The sequence below is a fragment of the Nicotiana tabacum genome, chromosome 8, assembly GCF_000715075.1.
Source record: "Nicotiana tabacum cultivar K326 chromosome 8, ASM71507v2, whole genome shotgun sequence".
Lineage (NCBI taxonomy): Eukaryota > Viridiplantae > Streptophyta > Magnoliopsida > Solanales > Solanaceae > Nicotiana > Nicotiana tabacum.
This window is the reverse complement of record NC_134087.1, coordinates 86460343-86483011: the sequence shown is the minus strand read 5'-3', so window position 1 is coordinate 86483011 and position 22669 is coordinate 86460343. Positions and strand designations below refer to the sequence as shown.

At 36.7% G+C, this 22669-nt stretch overlaps 2 protein-coding genes across 3 annotated transcripts; one reads left to right on the top strand and one right to left on the bottom strand.

Annotated features, from left to right (window-relative positions):
* Positions 1 to 11806: 11806 nt before the first annotated feature.
* Positions 11807 to 12810, bottom strand: LOC107820261 (protein SUPPRESSOR OF K(+) TRANSPORT GROWTH DEFECT 1-like). Its single transcript, XM_016646523.2, has 2 exons — positions 12369 to 12810; positions 11807 to 12261 (listed from the first exon to the last, which is right to left on the bottom strand). Exons 1-2 carry the CDS (start codon positions 12701 to 12703, stop codon positions 11970 to 11972), a joined length of 627 nt encoding a protein of 208 aa, XP_016502009.1. The 5' UTR covers positions 12704 to 12810; the 3' UTR covers positions 11807 to 11969.
* Positions 12811 to 17174: 4364 nt separating this feature from the next.
* LOC107761982 (uncharacterized) lies at positions 17175 to 21325 on the top strand. Of its 2 annotated transcripts, none has more exons than XM_016580284.2 (5): positions 17175 to 17476; positions 17589 to 17695; positions 18619 to 19075; positions 20669 to 20787; positions 20918 to 21325. In XM_016580284.2, exons 1-5 carry the CDS (start codon positions 17258 to 17260, stop codon positions 21114 to 21116), a joined length of 1101 nt encoding a protein of 366 aa, XP_016435770.1. In that variant the 5' UTR covers positions 17175 to 17257; the 3' UTR covers positions 21117 to 21325. The 2 variants fall into 2 exon arrangements, with proteins under 2 accessions (XP_016435770.1, XP_075075562.1); XM_075219461.1 differs by having other exon boundaries at positions 17230 to 17498.
* Positions 21326 to 22669: the final 1344 nt, after the last annotated feature.

Genomic DNA, 22669 nt, shown 5'->3' with positions numbered 1-22669 from the left:
AGAGAAGTATGTGAACAGTTTAAGATTACACACCGTAATTCCACCCCGTATCGGCCCAAGGCGAATGGAGCAGTTGAGGCAGCCAACAAAAATATAAAGAAGATATTGAGGAAAATGATTGAAGGATCCAGACAATGGCATGAAAAGCTACCATTTGCGTTGTTAGGATACCGCACTACTGTTCGTACTTCAATAGGTGCGACTCCTTATTTGTTGGTATACGGAACCGAAGCAGTAATACCAGCGGAAGTTGAAATTCCTTCCCTTCGAATTATCGCTGAGGCCGGGATTGACGATGATGAATGGGTCAAAACTCGACTAGAGCAGCTGAGTTTAATGGATGAAAAAAGATTGGCAGCAGTATGTCATGGCCAGTTGTATCAAAAGAGAATGGCAAGAGCATACAATAAGAAGGTGCGCCCCAGAAAATTTGAAGTAGGGCAACAAGTATTGAAACAGATCCTCCCACATCAGATTGAGGCAAAAGGCAAGTTCGCCCCGAATTGGCAAGGGCCGTATATTGTGACCAGAGTATTATCCAATGGCGCTTTACGTCTGACGGATGTTGAAGGAAGATGCGTCGACATGGCTATCAATTCTGATGCAGTCAAAAGATATTATGTGTAATTTCTTTTGTTGTTTATTTGTTTGTTTGTACTTAGTGCTTATCGGATAATGAAATGACGGAGGCAATTCTTTCTTCTATCCAAACACTTTTAACCTTTGCTTTACCCCTTTGAGCCATACTTATCTTTTTATACCCCTCTCTTGGAATCATTAATGAAAAAATGTATGAAAAAAAAACTTTTTGAAGGTCGCAAGAAAACAAAGGAGTCAGTGAACTACGTTCGACCTGATTCCTCAAAGAGGATACGTAGGCGCCTCACGGCTCGGTCATAAGGTAATAAAAAAAAAAGAAAAAAAAAAGAAAAAAAAAATCAAAAGAAAAATCCCCAAGTAAGAAAACTGGGGCAGAAATTATGTTTCTAAATTTTGGAAAAAAAAGAGTTTGATTCCAAGAGTTGTAATACTTTACCCATCAAAGTTATTTTGAATTTTATATCCTTTTCTTCTAAAACCTATATTGATATCCAAAAAAGACCTCCCGATCAGTATCCGAGAGGTGTTAAGATAGGCAAATGAAAACCAAGAATAAAACGTCGGTCCCTGACTGAATGAGGATCATGAATTGAAAGAATTTATAGCCAAAAGAATTCCCGGCAGAGATAAATCTTATCGGCAACACTCCAATCCCAAGCTGAGAAAATAAGATGAGAGAGTCTTATCGGCGAAAACCTTCACAGGCGCCATAAGGCAACGTAAGCTGAGAAATACAAAATGAGAGAGTCTTATCGGTGAAAACCTTCACAGGCACCATAAGGCGACGGGAGTTGTGAGAAATGAGAGAGCCTTGTTAGTGAAAACCCCGCGAAGGGCACTATAAGGCGACAAGATAGATTGACGGAAAAGATCCGTATTTTGCGAAGAATTGGGCACCTATTTATCCCCAGCAAGTGAAGACATCAGAAAGTTTGATCGACACAAATAGACTGGGTTGATTAATCCGGAATGCACAACATGATCATTGGAATCGGTTGTATCACCCAGATAAGTTCATTTTTTTTTGTTCAGAAAGATTTTCTCAATTTTTCTATCTTTTCATTTCTTTGTTTAAAAGAATTTTTCTAGAAATTTATGTTTTAAGAAAGGTCTTTCAGAGCTTACTACCAGTTGCCAAAATGGTACAACATAAAAGGTGAAAAGGGCAATCCAGAGACAAGGCAATAAGGCAAAAGACGTTGATTGCCAGGCCGAATAATACTGTCCTAAAATGGCAAGGAAAGTACGGGGAAGAGCCGGAAAAAAAAAACGAACAAGCAGAAAAACGATCCCCAACATGGCTTACATGTTGAGGAAATTGTAAGCCAAGTTCCAAGACGATCCCCAGAGTACTCCGACCGAATATCGACCAAGCTCCGAGGTGGTCGGACAACACAGAAGTGGAAGGGAAGAAAGGAAAATCCATCTTCGGCAAAATAACCTCCAGAAATTTTTGAGATACAAAATGGTGAAGGGATAAATGGAAAAACCATCCCCAGCAGAATGTTATCCCCAGCAAATAACATCATCCCCAACAAGTTTTGAGAACGCCGGACAGGAATAAGGGAAAGGGGACAATCATCCCCATCAGGAGTGACATGACCACTCGCCATATTCGAAAAAAAAAACTAACTAAATTTTCTTTGATTTGAACAGGAAAATAAAGTGTTAATGATGGCCTAAAGATACGCCATAAGAAAGATCGCCAGAATTGGGGCAGAAAATTTTCTGCCACAAGTGGAAATTTTCTCGGAGAATCAAGGAAACAAATTCAAATTATTCTTTACCAATTAGGTCGCCCACCAGTATAATGCGGGAATACTTTTAAGTTCTAGGTCGCCCACCAGTATAATGCGGGAATACTTTTAAGTTCTAGGTCGCCCACCAGTAAAATGCGGGAATACATTTAAGTTCTAGGTCGCCCACCAGTATAATGCGGGAATACATTTTAGTTCTAGGTCGCCCACCAGTATAATGCGGGAATACATTTCAGTTCTAGGTCGCCCACCAGTATAATGCGGGAATACATTTCAGTTCTAGGTCGCCCACCAGTAAAATGCGGGAATACTTTATGTTCTAGGTCGCCCACCAGTATAATGCGGGAATAAATTTAAGTTCTAGGTCGCCCACCAGTAAAATGCGGGAATACATTTAAGTTCTAGGTCGCCCACCAGTATAATGCGGGAATACTTTTAAGTTTCTAGGTCGCCCACCAGTATAATGCGGGAATACTTTTCAGTTCTAGGTCGCCCACCAGTATAATGCGGGAATACATTTCAGTTCTAGGTCGCCCACCAGTAAAATGCGGGAATACTTTATGTTCTAGGTCGCCCACCAGTATAATGCGGGAATACATTTAAGTTCTAGGTCGCCCACCAGTAAAATGCGGGAATACTTTATGTTCTAGGTCGCCCACCAGTATAATGCGGGAATACATTTAAGTTCTAGGTCGCCCACCAGTAAAATGCGGGAATACATTTAAGTTCTAGGTCTCCCACCAGTATAATGCGGGAATACTTTTAAGTTCTAGGTCGCCCACCAGTAAAATGCGGGAATACATTTCAGTTCTAGGTCGCCCACCAGTATAATGCGGGAATACATTTCAGTTCTAGGTCGCCCACCAGTAAAATGCGGGAATACATTTAAGTTTTAAGTCGCCCACCAGTAAAATGCGGGAATACTTTTAAGTTCTAGGTCACCCACCAGTAAAATGCAGGAATACATTTAAGTTCTAGGTCGCCCACCAGTATAATGCGGGAATACATTTCAGTTCTAGGTCGCCCACTAGTATAATGAGGGAATACATTTTGTCTGTTCATTCCATATTCTAGGTCGCCCACCTGTATAATGCGGGCATACATTTCAGTTTTCCATTTCCAGGTCGCCCACCAGTATAATGCAGGCATACATTTCATTTTTCCATTTCCAGGCACCCACCTGTATAACGAGAGGAATACTTTTCAGTCTTATACTGCAGATTTTGAAGTCAGTAACCCCACCGGAAGGCAGAAGGTTACAACAAGAATCCCCAGCAGGAAACAATAAAAATCCCAACACCGGAAGGCAGAAGGTGGCAACAAGAAGTCCCAGCGCAAATTCAAGCGCATGAGTCAAAAGAAAGAAAAGACGCGTCTTGATGAATCTGATGAAGATAATCGTGTCCCAAGAGGAACAGCCAAAAAGCTTAATGAAGAAAGCCATGTCCCCAGCGGACCGAACAAAATGACGAAAACTGGTATTAAAAAAAAAAAAAAAACAAGGGCCAGAAGTCTTGGTAAAAAGGCACCAGAGGAAACACAAACCGACAAAAAGCAAGGCAACCGGAGCAAGGGGGAAAACGGATAAGATTCTGTAATTTCTAGCTTAGTCTAGCTTCTTATTTTTTAAGCATGGTGTAATAAGGAGGTCAGCAAACAGTAAAAGTAGCATGCAACAGCAGTAACATTGCAGTCTCATGGTAGTCCCAGCTACCAAGACTTCCCGAACTACATTGACCTGATTCCTGTTTAGCCCAGGATATGTAGGAAACCTTTGAAGCAAAGGTTCGGTCAAATCTTTTTCAAAAAATGCTTCAACAGAGTACTCGGATGGGCAAAAATCCCTCGCTTTATCTTTGCACGAAAACACTTCGTGTCTCCGGGCAAAGAGGGGCAGCTGTAAGCACGTGATTTTTGCCCAATATGAGAATTACTCCCAAAAAATTCAAAAAATAAAATGATTTTTCTTTGATGTGCAATTTTGTGATATTTTGTGATATTTTGAATAATTATTTGTATTTGTTTGTGCATGTTTGTTTGCTAAATTAATAAAAAATACAAAAATATGTCGCATTTTGCATATAGGATTTAATTCTACAATTGTTAGTGATTAAATTTGTTTTACAAAAATTAAAAATTACAAAAATAGGCATCGTTTGCATTTTTAGCATTTAATGTCCGAATATACAATTTTATGCTTAATTAATACTTAATTGTGCGTTAATTGTTATTGGGAGTTAATTTGCACTTTTATAACTTAATTTAGTTCTTAATAATAGGTTAAGTATTTTTATAATTTAGTTTTAGATAAATAAAAGAAGAAAAGAGAGTGAAAATATAAAGAAAGTCGGAATTGGGCCTTTTCTTCAATTTCAAGCCACAGGCCCAAAAATTGGCCCAATCTTCCCTACGACCCAGTCCATTTCGAACTGGGTCGACCCAGTCCATAACCCAACATCCTATTATCTTACAAACAACACAAAACAAAAAAAAAAAAGAGAAAAAACCCTAAAAAGACCTAACCAATCCGCCCCCCCCCCCTTTCTTCTCTTTCTCTCTTTTCATCATCTTCCCCAAGCTAAAAAAAAACACAACCATGGCTGCCCCCCCTTACACCCCAACCATGGCTTCCCCTCCATCTTCACGTCTTCATCTTTTCCGTCGACGTTGTCCATGGTTTCTCCGTTGCTTCATCTTCTTCGTCAAACCTCCGTTGTGCGCACTGCTGCCCGTTTCTGCTCCCCGTTGCTTCTGCCGGTGCGTCGTCTTCCCGTCATCCTCCTCGATGGACTGCCGCTGCCATGATCGACCAGCTGCTGCTGCTTCTGTCTCAATCAAACAACCAAACGAACACAGCCATGGACGAGCTTCGACGTCGACCATGTCGTCGTCCATGGCTGTCCGCGATGTACTGCTGCCTGTCGCCGCCGGACTACTGCTGCCTGTCGCCGTGACCGCTGTCTTGACGTCGTGCTGCTGCTGCTCGTCGCAGCAGGTGTTGGACGGACTGCTGCTGCTGCTCGTCGCGGCAGTAGCTACGGGCTGCTTCATCTTCTCTTCGTCTTCGTCGTCATTTGTTCGAGCTTTGGTCGAGGCTCGGACAGATTTGTTTACAATCAAAGTTCTTCGTTGATTCATCTCCGGTTAGTTGTTTTTGAGTTTTATTTTGTCCATATTTCGTTTTTATATTTCTAAAAGTTAAAATCGTTAAATATTTGATTCTTGTTTTGTTCGTTGTTTATCGTTGAAATCATTTTTTCTAGTTTGTTCATGTTCATGTGCTTTGTTAAAATTAATTTTCAGATTTCAAAATAGAAGTTTAATTAGTTGTTTTCATATTCATTTCATGTTTGTATTATTGTTTTAAGTGAATATTTGTTAGTTTGTTGTTTGTTAGATTCAAATTGAAATTTAATTAACTATTTCTTCAATTTGTTTCATGTGTTTATGTATTGTTAGAAATTGTTAGTATTGTTAAGTTCAAGTTTAAGTTCATAATTGTTTCTTCGTCGATCTTGTTATTTGTTTAAAGAATTTAGTTGTGTTAAAGGAATATATTGATTTAATCGTTTAATCCGTCATGTTTGTTGTGTTAAATAGATTCATTCATGTTCATACTTTGTTTGGATGATCTTGAATCCAAATTTTGTATAGTTTGATTTCTTGTTTATCATTTGTGATTATTTCTTGAATTGGTCTCATAATCTTGTTTAAAGTTTAATATAAGAATTGTTTGTTGTAATGTTGTTAGAGTTGATTTTAAGTTCAATATTATTGAATTTAAGAATCTAAATATACTTGTTTGATTGTTGTTGTTGTTTAAATCCGAAAAATAGGTTTGTTGTTGCTAAAATTATTGTTCAATCAAATTTTAGTTGTTCTTGGTTGTTCAATTTGTGTTCATTTGATTTGTTGTTGAAATGTTGTTAAAATCATGTTCATGTGATATTGTTGTTATGATGTTCATCCGTGTTCATATTGTTGTTTGAACATTGTTAGAAATTGATCATATTGTCTATATTTTGGTTAAGTTTGATTAATTGATGTGTTATAGCTGATGGGTAGTTTGAAAATTTGTAATACGTTCAGGGGTAGTTTGGTAATTTCAGTAAGGTCGGAAGGGGTAGTTTAGGAATTGTACATTTTGAAATTGTTTATTTGAAGCATGGGGGACAAAATGAAATGGGGTGGGTTGTGATATGATTATTTAATATAAAGGGGGGACAAGATTTAAATTAAAGGAGAATCTTGCATTATTTTAAATAAAGCATGGGGGACAAAATATAATGGGGTGGTGTGATATGTTTATTTAATGTAATGGGGATGAGTGGGAAGATAATGGGTTGGGTAGAGAAAAAGTATTGATTTAATTGATTAAAGGATTTATGGGATGGGATATATATATATATGTGAAGTCTTGAACACAAGAAGGAGGAGAAGAAATACAGACAGAGAAAAAAAGAGAGATTAAAAAAAAGGAGCTGAACATTTATTCCGAAAAAACATTCAAACTCTCAAGAAAAGAAAAACATACAAAGAGAAAAATAAAAATAAAAAGTTGAAAATTAGAATAGAAAGTAGTACACACCTGATAAATATTCTGGTATACAGGTGTAGAAATTAAGGGTTGAAGATTAAATAGCCTTTCAAAAATCTGAAAATTTCCCTTGGTTTCTGTCCGTTATTTTCGGCATTCTTGGATTTTATTTTGAATTTTTCAAAGCTGTCACTAGGATTTTCGTTGGCTGGTTATTGCTGGTTATTGTTGCTGTTGCTGTGTTACGTATTACGTTGCTGACTTTCTTCTTCTTATATTGACAATATCAGGTACACAACTGTAATTTTGGCATTTTGTAAGCTGAAATGAAGAATGGAGAATTAAATTTTTAATTTAGTTTAATTTAATTTTTGTATTGTATTTAGGTTATTCACGTATTATTATTCTGTAAATCACTGTCATTTGGCATAACTAGGCGTATTATAGCGACATATTAAATAACGCCTTAACCAAATTATTAGGAAATATATTTAAGCTTGATTATTAATTAAAACTGTTTAATAACAAAAAATAGAAGAAATAACGTAAAAATGGCGTTATTGAATCAGTTTGGCAAAAATTAACTAAGTTCCTTATTCATAAGGTTTTTTCGTCAACGATAAGTTAATCCGAATCATGTAGTCAATTTCAGTTATAACATGAATTAGTTTGCGAACAAGTATTAGGACATGATGAATTAAAACAAAGTTAGTTAATGTTAAATTGTTTAAATTTTTAGAAATATGATTTAGTACTCAAGTTTTTATTTTTATTTCTTTCAATTTTCAGTATTTGTAAATAATTAGTTTTAATAAGCTTAAGTCTTACTAACAATTTGAATTTTAATCCAACTATGGGATAATTAGTTTTTTTTTATTATTTTTTTTACTTTTCGATAATTCCATGTTGTATTTATGATTATAATTTTATTACTTTCTGTTAATATTTGTTTTCCTCTTCTATGTAATATGTCATTTTCAAGAATGTAGATATTGATTTTATATTTATAAACAAACTTAGTAATAATAAAAAGGTAGTCATTAAAGGATATTCTTAAAATAAGGAAGGATTTCGCTAAAAATAAATAGATGTCAATAATACAAAAATTTACAGGATTCTCCAATCTCATTTATTTATTTAAATTTTTTTTTTTAAAAAAAAATTTACTTAGAATTTGGGATGGATTGTTTAGTGAATTTCACTTCCTTCCCCAAAGATAATGACGCGCTAGACTCTTTAGGCGCGATTTAATCAATTTTACCTTCTTAAACTCGGATGCGCATTTCATGCGACCCAAATCTAATCTTAAAACATTGAATAAAAATGTGTTCCGGATTGCGGGTGCATTTCATGTGACGTAATCCAAAGACATGTTTTAAACGATGTTCACATTTTTTTTTTTTAAAAAAAAATAATAATAATAAAGTGGTAAAAAGTTAAATTTGCACATTGGTTCATAATTGTATTTAAAATCAGATAAATAAGCCAAATATGACAGTTGAGCGACCGTGCTAGCACCACGGAATTCGGGAATGCCTAACACCTTCTCCCGGGTTAACAGAATTCCTTATCCGAATTTCTGGTACGCAGATTGTAATATGGAGTCATTCTTTTCCTCGATCCGGGATTAAAATTGGTGACTTGGGACACCCTAAATCTCCCAAGTGGCGACTCTGAAATGAATAAATAAATCCCGTTCTGATTGTCCTTTAATTGGAAAAACTCCTACGCACCTCGCGGTGCGGAAAAAGGAGGTGTGACAGTTAGCTCCCCGGCAACGGCGCCAAAAAGTGATCGCAGCCAACTCTGCACCACTAATAAGTAGAGAGAGAAGGTCGTAATAGCTTTTACCTGATTTATTATTGTAGTTCACGTAATTATTATCATTTCACCATGTAATTCATATCTTATACGAAAATTGAAAAATAAAATTACAGAATTTCAATGAGTACTAGATTTTACATTACTTATTCAATGGGATTCATGATTTCGAAAATAATAAAATTGGTAACTAAGTTGATTAATCACCGTTGGCTTGCCTGACGATGGCGTTAGGCATCATCACGACCTATAAAGGATTTTGGGTCGTGACACCATTAGTGGGGTCTGAGGAGGGTAGAATCTACGCAAACCTTACCCCTATCCGAGGGGGTGGTTCTTAGCTTATATGATGTAATTAGTTCTTCTTTTTCCTTAGTTAGTTTGTTTTATAATATTAGTTTTATTTTTACCATGGTAATTTCTAGGAGTGTGATAATGTTGCCTTGTTGCAGATAGAGTTAAACTTCACTTATCTCAGAAACACACCCTATATGAAAATCGGAATTGGAAACTTTTGGTATTAAGGGAGGTTGAATAGATTAGACTTGTTCCTATTGAATATGGTTAAATTTACTTTTGATTGATGCCTTTCTTTCTTGAAAGTATATTTTTATAACTGTTACATCTTTCAAACTAGTTAGGATGAGTCCGGGCTGAGCCCGAGCCCAATTATTATAGTATTATTTTTTGGGGGAAGTGCACGGTTAGCCACTAATAACACATATATTTATTTTTAAGCCACTATTTAAAATATCTTTAGTCTTTAGCCACAGCTTTAATAAACTTTAACTGTCGTACGAAAATACCCTTCTGCTCATGTCCTTAACTTTTGAACTTAACTTCAGGACTACATGTCCTTAACTTTTGAACTTGTAACTCTAAGTTCAGGACTTCAGGACTACATGTCCTTAACTTTTGAACTTCAAACTCTAAGTTCAGGACTTCAAGACTACGTATCCTTAACCTTTGAACTTAACTTCGGGACTTCAGGACTACATGTCCTTAACTTTTAAACTTAACTTCAGGACTACATGTCCTTAACTTTTGAACTTGTAACTGTAAGTTTAGGACTTCAGAATCTATTGTCCTTAACTTTTGGGCTTCTTAACCTAAGTTCAGGACCTATTGTCCTTAACTTTTGAGCTTGTTAGTCTAAGTTTAGGACCAAATGTCCTTAATTTTTGAAATTATAATTCTAAGTTCATTAAACAAGCAGCTATTTGTGTGTGTGTATAGATATATATACATACATATATATATATACATACATATAAACAATAACATCACAGTCGCTTTCCCAACATTATTTGTAAGAACCGTGAGATCTAAAACTCAAAGAAACATATTTATCAAACATTACTCCATTCAATTTTTCGGAGCTAAGCTTATTGTTCCCCCAAAAGTTAAGACAAAAAAAATAAGTAACAAAAATAATCAGTAATGACGTACAATGACATTATATTCAACAATAACAGTTGTATTGCTTGAGAAATAAGTCCTAGCAATAGCAACACCTTGAGCAAGCCTAAAAATTTCAGACCACCAATAATTTGCAATTCTCTGTATTCTTGCGATTCAGAAACTCGACCAACCACACTCAGACTACTACCATTATAAGGTCTGTCAATGAACACAAAATTGAAGTCGAAAAATAGAGCAATTTAAGTCATTGATGTAGCTCCATGAATTCACGGCAGCACAGTTCTTCTCCCTAACATGAAAGAGATAGAAGAAAGGGTAATACAGTCTTTTCATATTAATTTTAATAGACTAGTGGCTACTATTGTTAAGCATTGAAAATGCTAGATAAAAAGTAAATACCACTTTTAAAAGTGGCTACCCCACACAATTTTTACCCATTCATATGAGGGAAAAAATATGTAAAAACCTATGTGAAAGTAATCACCTATGTGAGTGTGAAGTGTAAGCCGCTTCAAGGGGAATGAAAGTAAAGGCTCATTCTCTAAACACTCATGAAACCAGGCAATGTTCATAGCTGAAACGAACACAATCGTGAGAACCATAGATGGTTAAGGATTGATTGTGTGACTTATGTTGTCTAGGTATACAACAAAGCTCGACGGTTCAAAGATATTAAATCTGCCGATTGACCGAGTATATCCGATATAAGTTCACTGCGGAAAGTTCAAAGGGAAACCTACTTATCCAGATGCAAATAATTCTTGCATGTGAAATACACACACGTCCGTGCATTCCTTTAAGTTTATAGCCATTCCCCATTCATGTGGGGGATTGTTGGATTTTGTTATTAATAACAAAAGAAGTGTGAATGGAAAATGGTTGGAAAAGAAATTGAGGGAAGTGAAATTTTGAATGAGTTCACTTGACTAATGCACTTTGTCCCTCATTGATAGAAGGAAAGAAAATCTTTGTGTATATATAGAGAAGCTCATCTTTTAGCTCTTAAAGAGCTAAGAAGAAGGCAAGCCTCGCGCCGTCGTCGTCGCTCGCTCGGCTTCAGATTTGAATTTGGTCAAAGATTAATTGATTAATCTTTTTGGACAAAATTCTTTTCAAATAATTAATTAATTAAATTAATTAACGAAAATTCAATCCGAAATAACCCATGACCCGAGACCCAGTCCGATTTGGCCCATTTTCTTTCCCGAATTATTTTAAATATGTTTTAATTTTCCCGCAAAAATTTCCAACAGCTATGGATGTTCTGAAAGGTTGCAAACCTTTTCAGAAACAGTACCAAATTGGTTATAAATATACCTTCTAATCCCTAAATATTTGCTTATGAAATTTTCAGATCTTCTTCTTCTTCTGCACAAAAATTCCAATGCGTTTTACAGCCTTCGAGTGGTTCGCTGTTCATCGGCGTTTTTGGTACCAACACTCCGGTGAGTTAAATCGTTCTATCCTAGAAGGATATATTCCAGAACCTCGGGTACTTGAGGGGAATAATTTCCTTAAGGACACACTGTGTATTCAGTGGGCTCGATTTGTTCCTACAAAGCTTCAAAATTTATTTTGAAGTTCAAATACTATTTTCATAATTTATTTCTACTAATTTTTTGTTTCTGTTTTCAGAAAGATTACTGTTTTGTTTATTTACAGCAATACAGATTAATAACAGTCTACGCATCTCCATGAATATAATGGAAAGTAGTTGAAAAAAACAAAAACAAAAACTTGAGCTTGCCAGTTACAAAACAAAAACTTTGTAACTGGCCAGTGGCCACCCCATTAAAATCTTTACCTTATAATCTCAAAGTTAAGCCCAGCTCTTAACTTTGACTGTTGGGATCATCACCATCTTCTCCATCCTTGGGCCTAGTAGCGACAACCGCATCCCCTTCATTCAGACTTGGCTCGGTCCAATCCAACACCATCCGGATCTCCTTTGCTCGGTGCAAATACTCGTCAAATTTCTGAGAAATGGCCATCTTCGTCTTAGGGTCGTCTTTCTCATACTTTAACTGGGCTCTGAAGTACTCCAAAGCATTCATGTAAAGAGGGAATGCTTTTGCATAGTTACCTGCTTGCCTCACATACGCAATCGCTTGATCCTTGAAATTGCTAAACATCTTTGATCATATAAGAAAATTTTGTACAATTACAGAACCAACTAGAAAACTGAATCTAGCTCAAATGGGGTGGAAACTGATCACTCCTTAAATTTTTACCTGATAACCACAGAGTTAGGCCCGGTCCTCAATTCAGAATCCTCCCCATCTTCTCCATCCTTTAGCTTCATCTTGGGCTTGACAGCCATAGCCATATCCCTTCCATTCGAACTCGATCCAGTCCCACTCTCATCCAACATCGCTCGAATCTCCTCCGCTCGGTGCAAATACTCGTTAATTGTCTGATAAATGGCCTCCTTAATCTCAAGGTTCTTTAAATGCGTTTTGAAGTACTCCAAAGCGTTCATGTAAAGAGTAAATGCTTTTGCATAGTTACCAACGTTGTCTTCTTGCCTCAAATGCTCAATCGCTTGCTCCTTGAAATTGCTATACATCTTCGATCATGTACGAATGATTCAATTTACTGAAGAAAAAGAAAATATTGGTCAGGTTCAAACTCCGAAATTAGAAAGCTTAGCAACTTATAGAATGTCGAGCTAGGAAACGCTCTTATAGTTGAATTTTTTTGTTCAAATAATAAAAAACTTGCCTCATGGCTCATGCGATAGGGGAACGTGGCCGCAGGTTCAACTATAAGACCATCCGTTTTATTATTATTTAAATTTTGCTTACAAAATTGGGGTCTTCATGTTAGTTGGAAACGATTGCACGCTAAGTTATTGTTTTAATAAATTCCTAAAAAGCAATTCAAATTTGTCTTACCAAATGCAAATAGAATTGTTTGTGAAACCAAAACGCACTGTATCAAGTTTATGTAATACGTTGTATTATAGGTGAAACCGATTGAATTTATTTTTCATTTCTTTAGCTTTTTCACTACAAAATCAACATATTTTATACAATAATCAAAAAAACATACTAAAATAAATTAAAATCTTATTCATATCAAGCCAAAATTGTAACAAGTAATGTTATCTCCTTCTAGCGCTAAATTATTAATTTTTTATATAAGAATTTAGTGTTGGATAAAATTGTACAATATTTAAAGCCTTAAAGTCAACTAAACATAAATTTGCAGGTTATCTTAATAAAAAGGAACATAGATAGAGTTCTTAAGAAATACTGCTTCTAGACGAAATAATTCTTATAGGAAACGCAGGTTGACCGTAAGTTGGGTTCTTCAGCGTATTCAGTATTCTAGGTTGCTTTTATTTATTATTTCTAATTTTTAACAAAACAAAAAAAGGTCAAATTACCAAAATAATAAAATAATCAAAGAAAATACACCAAAGTGAAATAGGATATTATTCTGACTGTCAGGAACTGACTATAAATTGAATTTTCTCAATCAAACAATAAAATAGAATGAGCTTTTTTGGGACAATTTTCTGCAATTTTCATTAATTGAAATACGATTACAAAATGAACTACTTAACTGGAATGAAATAAACTAAGGAATTTCATTGCATTGCATGGCTAAGATCTACAAAATTGGAAAGGAAATTTACTGTTAGAAGAGAAGAGAAGAAGAAGAAGAAGAGGAGGAGAAGAAAGAGAAGAAAGGAATTTGGATTATCGGGTATATGCTCCTCTTTGCGTTCTGTTAGCTTATGTAACAGAATTGCTGCTGAGCTGGCACAATCTTCACCCTTGAAGCTCATTAATCCACATTCAGTCTGAGTAATTCATTTCCAATGCTAAATCCTCGGCTTTTTTCTTCAACATCCCCATCGATCCTTGACAACCACACTTACTTATTTAGCCTAATTATTCAGTTCAATTGCAGGGATCATAACACCGACCAAGTCAAAATTGTAACTGACTAATGTATATTCTACAAGAGCTAAATAAATAATTTGATGTTAGATAAAATTGTAGTAATATTTAAAGCATAAAGGTCAACTAATCATATACAACAACAACAACAACAACAACAACAACAACAACAACAACAACAACAACGACCCAGTATAATCCCACAAGTGGGGTCTGGGGAGGGTACTATGTACGCAGACCTTACCCCTACCCCGAAGGTTAGAGAGGCTGTTTCCAGGAGACCCTCGGCTCAAAAAAAGCAACAGGAGCTGATATATTAGTACCATAAAAATGCATAATAAAATAACAGCATAATAAGAGATATGAAATACAGAATACGAAATACGAAATAGATGACTGGTATAGTAAAACTAGCAGGTAAAGCCCTGCATCAATAGACGACCAATGACATTCTCAGTCTAACTCCTAACTGGCTAGTCTCACTCTATTGTGCTATAGAAATATTCATAACTCTCCCCTAACTCACAACCTTAATGTTCGACCTCCATAATTCCCTGTCAAGGGCCATGTCCTCAGTAATCCTAAGTCGCGCCATGTCATGTCTGATCACCTCTCCCCAATACTTCTCCTCTGAATGTGCCCGAACCATCTGAGTCTTACTTCCCGCATTTTGTCCTCCATGGGGGCCACACCCACCTTCTCTCGAATATCTTCATTCCTAATCTTATCCATCCTTGTATGCCCGCACATCCACCTCAACATCCTCATCTCTGCTACTTTCATCTTCTGGATGTGTGAGTTCTTTACCGGCCAACATTCAATTCCATACAACATGGCAGGCCTAACCACTGCTCTATAAAACTTACCTTTTAGTAACGGTGGCACTTTCTTGTCACACAAGACTCCCGACGCTAACCGCCACTTCATCCACCCCACCCCTATACGGTGTGTGACATCCTCGTCAATCTCCCCGATCCCCTGAATAACCGATCCAAGGTACTTGAAACTACCCCTCTTGGGAATGACTTGAGAGTCAAGCCTCACTTCAACTCCCGCTTCCGTCGGCTCAACTCCAAATTTGCACTCGAGGTATTCCGTCTTCGTCCTGCTCAACTTGAAACCTTTAGACTCAAGAGCATGTCTCCAAATCTCTAGCCTCTCGTTGACGCCGCCTCGTGTCTCGTCAATTAGAATAATATCATCAGCAAATAGCATGCACCATGGCACCTCCCCTTGAATATGATGAGTCAGTGCATCCATCACCAGGGCAAATAGGAATGGGCTGAGCGCAGACCCTTGGTGCAATCCCGTAATAACTGGAAAGTGTTCAGAGTCGTCTCCTACTGTCCTAACCCGAGTCTTAGCTCCATCATACATGTCTTTAATCACCCTAATATAGTCAATCGGGACCCCTTTATCCTCTAAGCAGCTCCATAAAACCTCCCTAGGAACCCTATCGTACGCTTTTTCCAGATCAATAAACACCATATGGAGATCCTTCTTCCTATCCCTGTACTGTTCCACCATCCTCCTAATAAGGTGGATAACTTCTGTGGTAGATCGCCCCGGCATGAACCCGAACTGGTTGTCTGAAATAGACACCGTCCTTCGCACTCTCATTTCTACCACTCTCTCCCAAACTTTCATGGTATGACTTAGTAATTTGATGCCCCTATAGTTGTTACAGCTCTGGACATCACCTTTGTTCTTATACAACGGGACCATTGTATTCCACCTCCACTCTTCAGGCATCCTATTAGTCTTGAATATAACACTAAACAATGCAGTAAGTCATTCTAAGTCTGCTCTACCCACACACCTCCACAGTTCAACCGGAATTTCGTCTGGCCCGGTAGCTCTGCCCCTTCTCATCTTACGCATTGCCTTCATGACTTCATCGATCTCAATGTCCCTACAATTACTTAATTCATGGTGACTGTCGGCATTCCTCGATTCCTCAAGTATAATATCCTGATCCCCTTCTTCACTTAGAAGTTTATGAAAGTAGGTCTGTCACCTCCTCTTAATCTGATCATCTCCCATCAGAACTTTGCCGTCATCATCTTTTATGCACCTCACTTGGTCCAGATCCCCAGTTGTCCTCTCTCTCGCCTTAGCGAGTCGGAATAACTTCTTCTCCCCACCTTTGTTCCTTAGTTCCTCATATAGACGAGCAAAAGCTGTCGTCTTAGCCTCCGTCACTGGCATCTTCGCCTCCTTCCTAGCTACCTTATACCTTTGACCGTTCTCTCTCTTCTCCTCATCGTTATTGCTCCCTACTAACCGCAGGTAAGCCGCCTTCTTTGCTTCCACTTTACCTTGGACAACTGCATTCCACCACCAATCTCCTTTGTGGCCACCATTGTGGCCTGTAGATATCTCTAACACCTCTCTCGCCGCCTTTCTTATACAGTCCGCCGTCGTCGACCACATTGTGTTTGCGTCCCCACTACTTCTCCAAGCTCTCATTGCCGATAACCTTCCTTCCAACTCCTTAGCTTTATCCTTAGTTAAGGCGCCCCACCTAATCCTTGGGCGTCCTTGTACTGACCTCTTCTTCCTCCTAATCCTAATACAAATGTCCATCACCAAAAGCCTATGTTGCGTTGAGAGGGTCTCACCTGGGATAACCTTGCAGTCCTTGCACAACCTTCTGTCGCATCTCCTGAGGAGGAGATAGTCAATCTGAGTATTCGCCACCGAACTTTGGTAAGTAACCAAATGTTCATCCCGCTTCGTAAAACTCGAGTTCGCAATGACTAGATCGAAAGCCTTGGCAAAGTCCAACAGCGCAATGCCCCCTCCGTTCCGCTCTCCGAAACCAAAGCCGCCATGCACCTCAGTGTACCCACCTGCAGATGACCCAATATGACCATTGAAATCTCCTCCTATGAATAACCTCTCAGAAGGCGGTATACTACGAACAATCTCATCCAACCCCTCCCAAAAGCGCCTCTTAATATCCTCATCCAACTAATCATACACGTATTCTAAATTTTTTGAGTCCTATAGTTTTATTCACAAAAAAACTGAAAATCAGTCAAAGAAGCATTGATAGTCGATGCAACATGTTACTATATCAAATAATTCTTCACAAAACGGAAAAATAGGAGAAGAGAAAAAAAAAGAAAAAAAAAAGGGGGCAAAAGCGACAAAAAGGTTTTACATTAGTCCTCGCAAGTCCGTTGACGGCAGAAGAAAAAAGGGTGAAAATGGGGAAGAACGGGAAGAAGCGAGGCCACCAACAGAACCGCAGAGAAAGAGATAGAGCTTACTATCTTGAAGAGGAAGAGCAAGAATACCCAGCTGCCCTACCTACTGAGTTTCCTGAAGCAGAAGAAGAACAAGAAGATGAAAACCCAGAAATTGAAAAAGAGAGTCAAGATGATCTCATCCCTTCAAAGTTTTCTCTATACCAACAATCTGTGCAGGCACGAAACGCCCATTGTCAAAGTCTCCTCTTTTTCCTGCGTACTATATTAGTAGTAGTAATTTATGGTAGCTAATTGGATAAAGTGGAGTAATCTTATTGTATCTGTGCAGTCACCAAAAGGGGACATAAGTTATCTGCAGAAATTCTTCTTGATGTACGTAGGTGGGAGGGTGCCTCTCCATTTCCAGGAAGATTTCTGCGGCACTGCTCTTTTGAGGTACACACTTCAATTGCCATGTATACTATTTACTTAGTAAAGTGCTTTAATTAAGTGGTGTATTTGGGCCATTGCAAAATTAGCTCCAGGATGGGTATGTATAACTATTAGTGGTCATCAATATAAGGTCCTTAGGGGATTTGATTTCATTTAGATATTTGAGCAATTATGCTGCTGCAAGTGCCAGGTAGTGCTTGGTGGCTGCTGTCCAGTAGTTTGTTATATTTTAGGCCTAGCAATTGAGGTGATGGAGCAGCAGAAGACCGTCATTTTAGCTTATCTCTTTTTAATTAGTTCTTCTACGTACCTGATATGTTTCATAATACTCGGTTTGCTTTTGGCGTGGCAATTTCTGAATGTTGCCTTGTTCAAATGGAGTAAACCTTCACCTATCGAAAACATATCTTACCATAAAATTTGAATTTGAAACTTTTGGTATTAAGGATGTTGATAGACTACATTTGCCTACTGATTATGGTTCTGGACAAAGAGTATTCTTTTTTTGCAGTTGTTATTTCTTTCAAACTTTAGAGTTAAGATTTCTCCTCAAGTTGTATCTCAGATTGGCCTCGATGCTGAACTATTGATAGTTCTATACTTATTAGCCATACTTGTCACAAACCTTTGGTTGGTTGAGGCTCAGCCTTTGGCACTCCTGGCCTCTACTGACTAAACGTGTAGTTTAGTGGGATCGACTACTAGAATTAATTGATGCATAGTCTCGGCGCATTCCGTTTGCAAGTTTGTAAGCTAACTCAACTGTGTTCTTTTTTTTCAACACTTATCTGATGCTGATTGATTAATGCATAGTTTCACCAATCAAAAAAAGATTACTGCATAGTTTCAACTCATTCCCTTTGCAATTTCATTAGCTAACTCAACCATTGTTTTGTATCATCACCTATCCTGATACATTTTGGCAGTACTGAATGGCTCCGTAATGATACTAGACGCACGGCTATAGGATTAGATTTGGACGTTGAGGCACTTGATTGGTGCACCGAGAACAATGTGAACAAAGTTGGTGCTGATGTCTCTTCCAGAATATTCCTATTTCATGGTAATGTGTTGCAACCTCTTGAGGCCAAATTGGTTAATGCCGCTACTCAAAATCTCATCCAAAACATAACATTAGGAGATAGTGAAGATGGTTCTCCTGATCACAAATTGATGAAGGATTTTCAATTTCCTGCAAGAGATATAGTTTGTGCTTTTAACTACAGTTGTTGTTGCCTTCATACTCGCCAAGAACTAGTTTCATACTTCAAACATGCCCTAAGTGCTCTGAATAAGAAGGGTGGTATATTTGTGATGGATCTGTACGGAGGCACATCAGCAGAGCAAGAGCTGAGGATGCAGAGAAGATTTCCTAACTTCACAGTATGTATATCCAAACTAAAAGAGATCCTTCGTCTTCTATAATTGAATTACGTGTACTAGAATCTGGATCTTTCTTACCATATTCTTAGTTCTTCAATTTCAGCATATAATTTCTTTGTTGTCGCTTCCTTTTCAGGACTATTTGGAACACTGCTATAATGAAAAAATTGCAATGTGGACATGACAATTCTGGGATGCTGATACTCTTTTATGCATTTTCGTCATTGTAGTTGGGATGTACCTGCTTATTTCACCGTTTAAGTCTTTAAAAATCCGTTTATTTGAAGACACATTTTAGTCAAATCGGTAACAGAGTCAACATTCCAAAAAGAAAACGCCCTTCTACAATCTATCATCCTCTTACTCTCTTGCCTTACCTTTCCTCTAAATTTTACAACTTCTTCAATTAACACTAGCCATGCAAAACTTATTTCTACGTTCTTAATAGAGGAATAATTATAAAACACGTATAACCTTTCCTGTAAAGGAAATTTAGTATCATAATCTTTACAGGGAAAATGAATTTGTATAATATTAGTTGGGCTGTAAATTATACTTTAGTTTAAGGTAAAGACCATATATTAAATAAAAGAGTTATATCTTAGCTACTTTGTATTGGAGCCCATCTAACAAAAACTTTATGTTACAATTCTTTAATGTCCCCATTATGTCAAATAATTCTTCAGTGACATGACAGACAAGAACAAGATAATGTGAAGTAAGTTTTTATCAAGAAAATTAGGTCTTGTTAAGGGGATGATTATGTGGTTGATAAAATGGCACACAACTTAGGCTCCAAGATGGTGACTTTTATTATGTATATCTAAATATATGTTGGTATATATAGACAGATTATAGTGGAACTTATGGAAGGATTCTATGTCATTGATTGAGTATTCAGCTTGAGCATTTTCTCTTTTTCCCTTTTGGGTACAGGGGTAAGAGCCATCAGAAGGCTGGAAAAACTGTTAATTCTGTTTGATTTGCTTAGGCTGTTTTTGCTATTAGCTGAAGTGGCTTGTTAGAAATTCGACTTAGTGATTAGACAAAAATGAACCTAAAATCCCAGAACTTGGACAAAAATGCATAGAGCTGTGTTAATACAGATGTCTTGATAATCTTCTAAACATATTCCTATGCGTTGTATCTTAGTGACAAAACTGTTATTATCTCCTGTCATCTTATCTCACAGCTGAATTCACCGCGGCAGACATCGTACCTTAGTTCATGTTACCATGGTTGTGTTTCAATTTACATCAAAATGCTCTAAATGTCTTGCTGCTTGTTGACAACCGGCCTAGTATATAAATTGCAAGGAGGCTTTTGTAGCGAAATGCTAGGTTTAAGTTTCTTTTTGGCATACTTTGATATGTATGGAGCATCTGGATGAATGATATTACTCAGAAAATTGAGGTGGTAAGCCATAAACCTGGCCTGAGGGCTTGACATCCTATGTAATAATTCTGCTATTTGTAAAAATTGTTACTTCCAAACAACTTGTGGGTCAAAGAAGGAAAAAAAATAATCTTGGAACATTGTCTTTACTCTGTTTGTTAAATGACTGAATTGTAAAGTCTGCCATCTGTTTCACAGTATGTTTGGGAGCAAGCTGAATTCGACATCATTAAACGGAAAACGAGGATCAGCCTCCATTTTAATCTGCACAAACCCAAAAGGAAAATTCGCCATGCATTTTCCTATAGCTGGAGACTGTAAGTCACTTCCCCCCTCCATTGTATAGAAATGGTTACTTCCTCATTCTATTATGGCAGTTGTACTTTTTCTATCGCTGCTGTTCATCTAATACCATGAGATGTGTTTCTTGTTTTTTCTTGTGTATAGGTGGTCATTGCCTGAGATCAAAGACTGTTTGGAAGAGGCTGGATTTCAGTCGGTCCACTTCTGGATCCGACATATGCCTGACAGTGAAGAAATTAAAAGCACATATGGGCTTACTGCTGGACGAGACATAAAGTATGAAGAGGTTACAAGTTTTCAACAACAAGATTCATGGAACGCTTACATTGTAGGTGTTGCTTAGCTTTCTATCTCTGCCTTGTTTTCATGAAAGTCTTCCTAGGTAACAAGTTATTTTGTCGTTTCTTGGGTATCTATATCATAACATATGAAGCAATTAGCAGGTTGACACAGAAGTTGCTTGAAAACAAGACACCAAACTATGTATGATGTATTTTAAATTTGTTGTGTTCTTTGGATACATTTTAATGCACAAAAAAAGTTGTACCCTCATCTATAAGTTTTATAATCTCCTTAGAATTATAAAGACTTAAACTTATACTCAGATAATTAGATAGTGAGGCCCCAACATCATAGGGGAGCAAGTGCATGCATGATTTTAAAAGTAATTGAAGGCTTCTTTGAGAGACAGGAATAACAGTGATTGGGTAGGAGGTGCCCATATTCACTCCATATATTCTTTGTTGATTAACTTGATTCCAGAATGATGAACTAGGTCAAGCTAAATTTTTAAAGTTTGGTTTTGATTCTCAGATGACTTGACTGTCTATTCGGACAGGAAATCGTATACCATTGAATAGAGGGTACTTCGCCTCTATAAAGGATAAAAATGCATTGTAATATACTAATGCACGTTAATAATGGCACATGATAGTTTAAATATTTATTTATATAAAGGAACAATAAAATTTAATTAATGAAAGAAATTTTATGTTTAATATACTACAACAATCATCTAAATACCAAAAAATATTGTTACATTAGCATAATACATGAATTCAAAAGGAAAGGACCTCATCGGAACTTACATAAATATCAATTTTAGTCATGTTAAGTAGATAATTACGTATTGTAGTTTAAAAGTATCTAATGTGATTGCATCTTATCGAACACTTCTTTATAGACAATGTTTTTTTTGTATATGTTTCCTTATAATACTTTGGTTATTCTGCCAAAACCAGAACTCATGTTGTCGATATTGATATCTCTGTTGAAAGTGCAACATATAGTTATTCGCATAAGAAAACATATTGTGGTAAATATAGTCCATTATTTAGGAGGTTTGCCCTTGTGCTTTATTTATTATAACTACAGAACATAAACATACTGAAAATTATTTTTACACAAATTTAGAAGGATATTCTTTAGTTTCGGAAGACGAAAATTGAATTCGGGGATAAACACATACTTAGGAGCACATTGATCAGTATCATAAGTTTTGCATGTATGACGTTATTGTCAAAACTTCTATATACAGTATGTGTACTATTACATAAGCTATTCAGCGGATCTAAGTTTGCAGTAGCATGACCCGCATATTTTTCTTCAAAATCCACCTATATGCAATTATATATATATATATATATATATATATATATATATATATATATATATATATATATATATATATATATATATATATATATATATATATATATATATATATATATATATATATATATATATATATATATATATATATATTCACAGTAACATACTTAAGAAATAATGAACTTGACAACAAACATGTACGTTAGAAGACCATTTGGTGTTAAAGTATTTAAATATTCTTCTTGGTAATAACTATTGGTATCATCTTGTACTGAGTCAAAACTA

Bases quoted from the DNA above. Each gene is read 5' to 3' on its own strand.
- LOC107820261 (XM_016646523.2), bottom strand. From the start codon at position 12,703: ATGTATAGCAATTTCAAGGAGCAAGCGATTGAGCATTTGAGGCAAGAA. The intron at 12,262-12,368 runs GTAAAAATTTAA...AAAGATGTTTAG, and splicing joins CCTAACTCTGTGGTTATCAG to CAATTTCAAGGATCAAGCGA.
- LOC107761982 (XM_016580284.2), top strand. From the start codon at position 17,258: ATGGGGAAGAACGGGAAGAAGCGAGGCCACCAACAGAACCGCAGAGAA. The intron at 19,076-20,668 runs GTATGTATATCC...TCTGTTTCACAG, and splicing joins GAAGATTTCCTAACTTCACA to TATGTTTGGGAGCAAGCTGA. The intron at 20,788-20,917 runs GTAAGTCACTTC...TCTTGTGTATAG, and splicing joins TTTTCCTATAGCTGGAGACT to GTGGTCATTGCCTGAGATCA.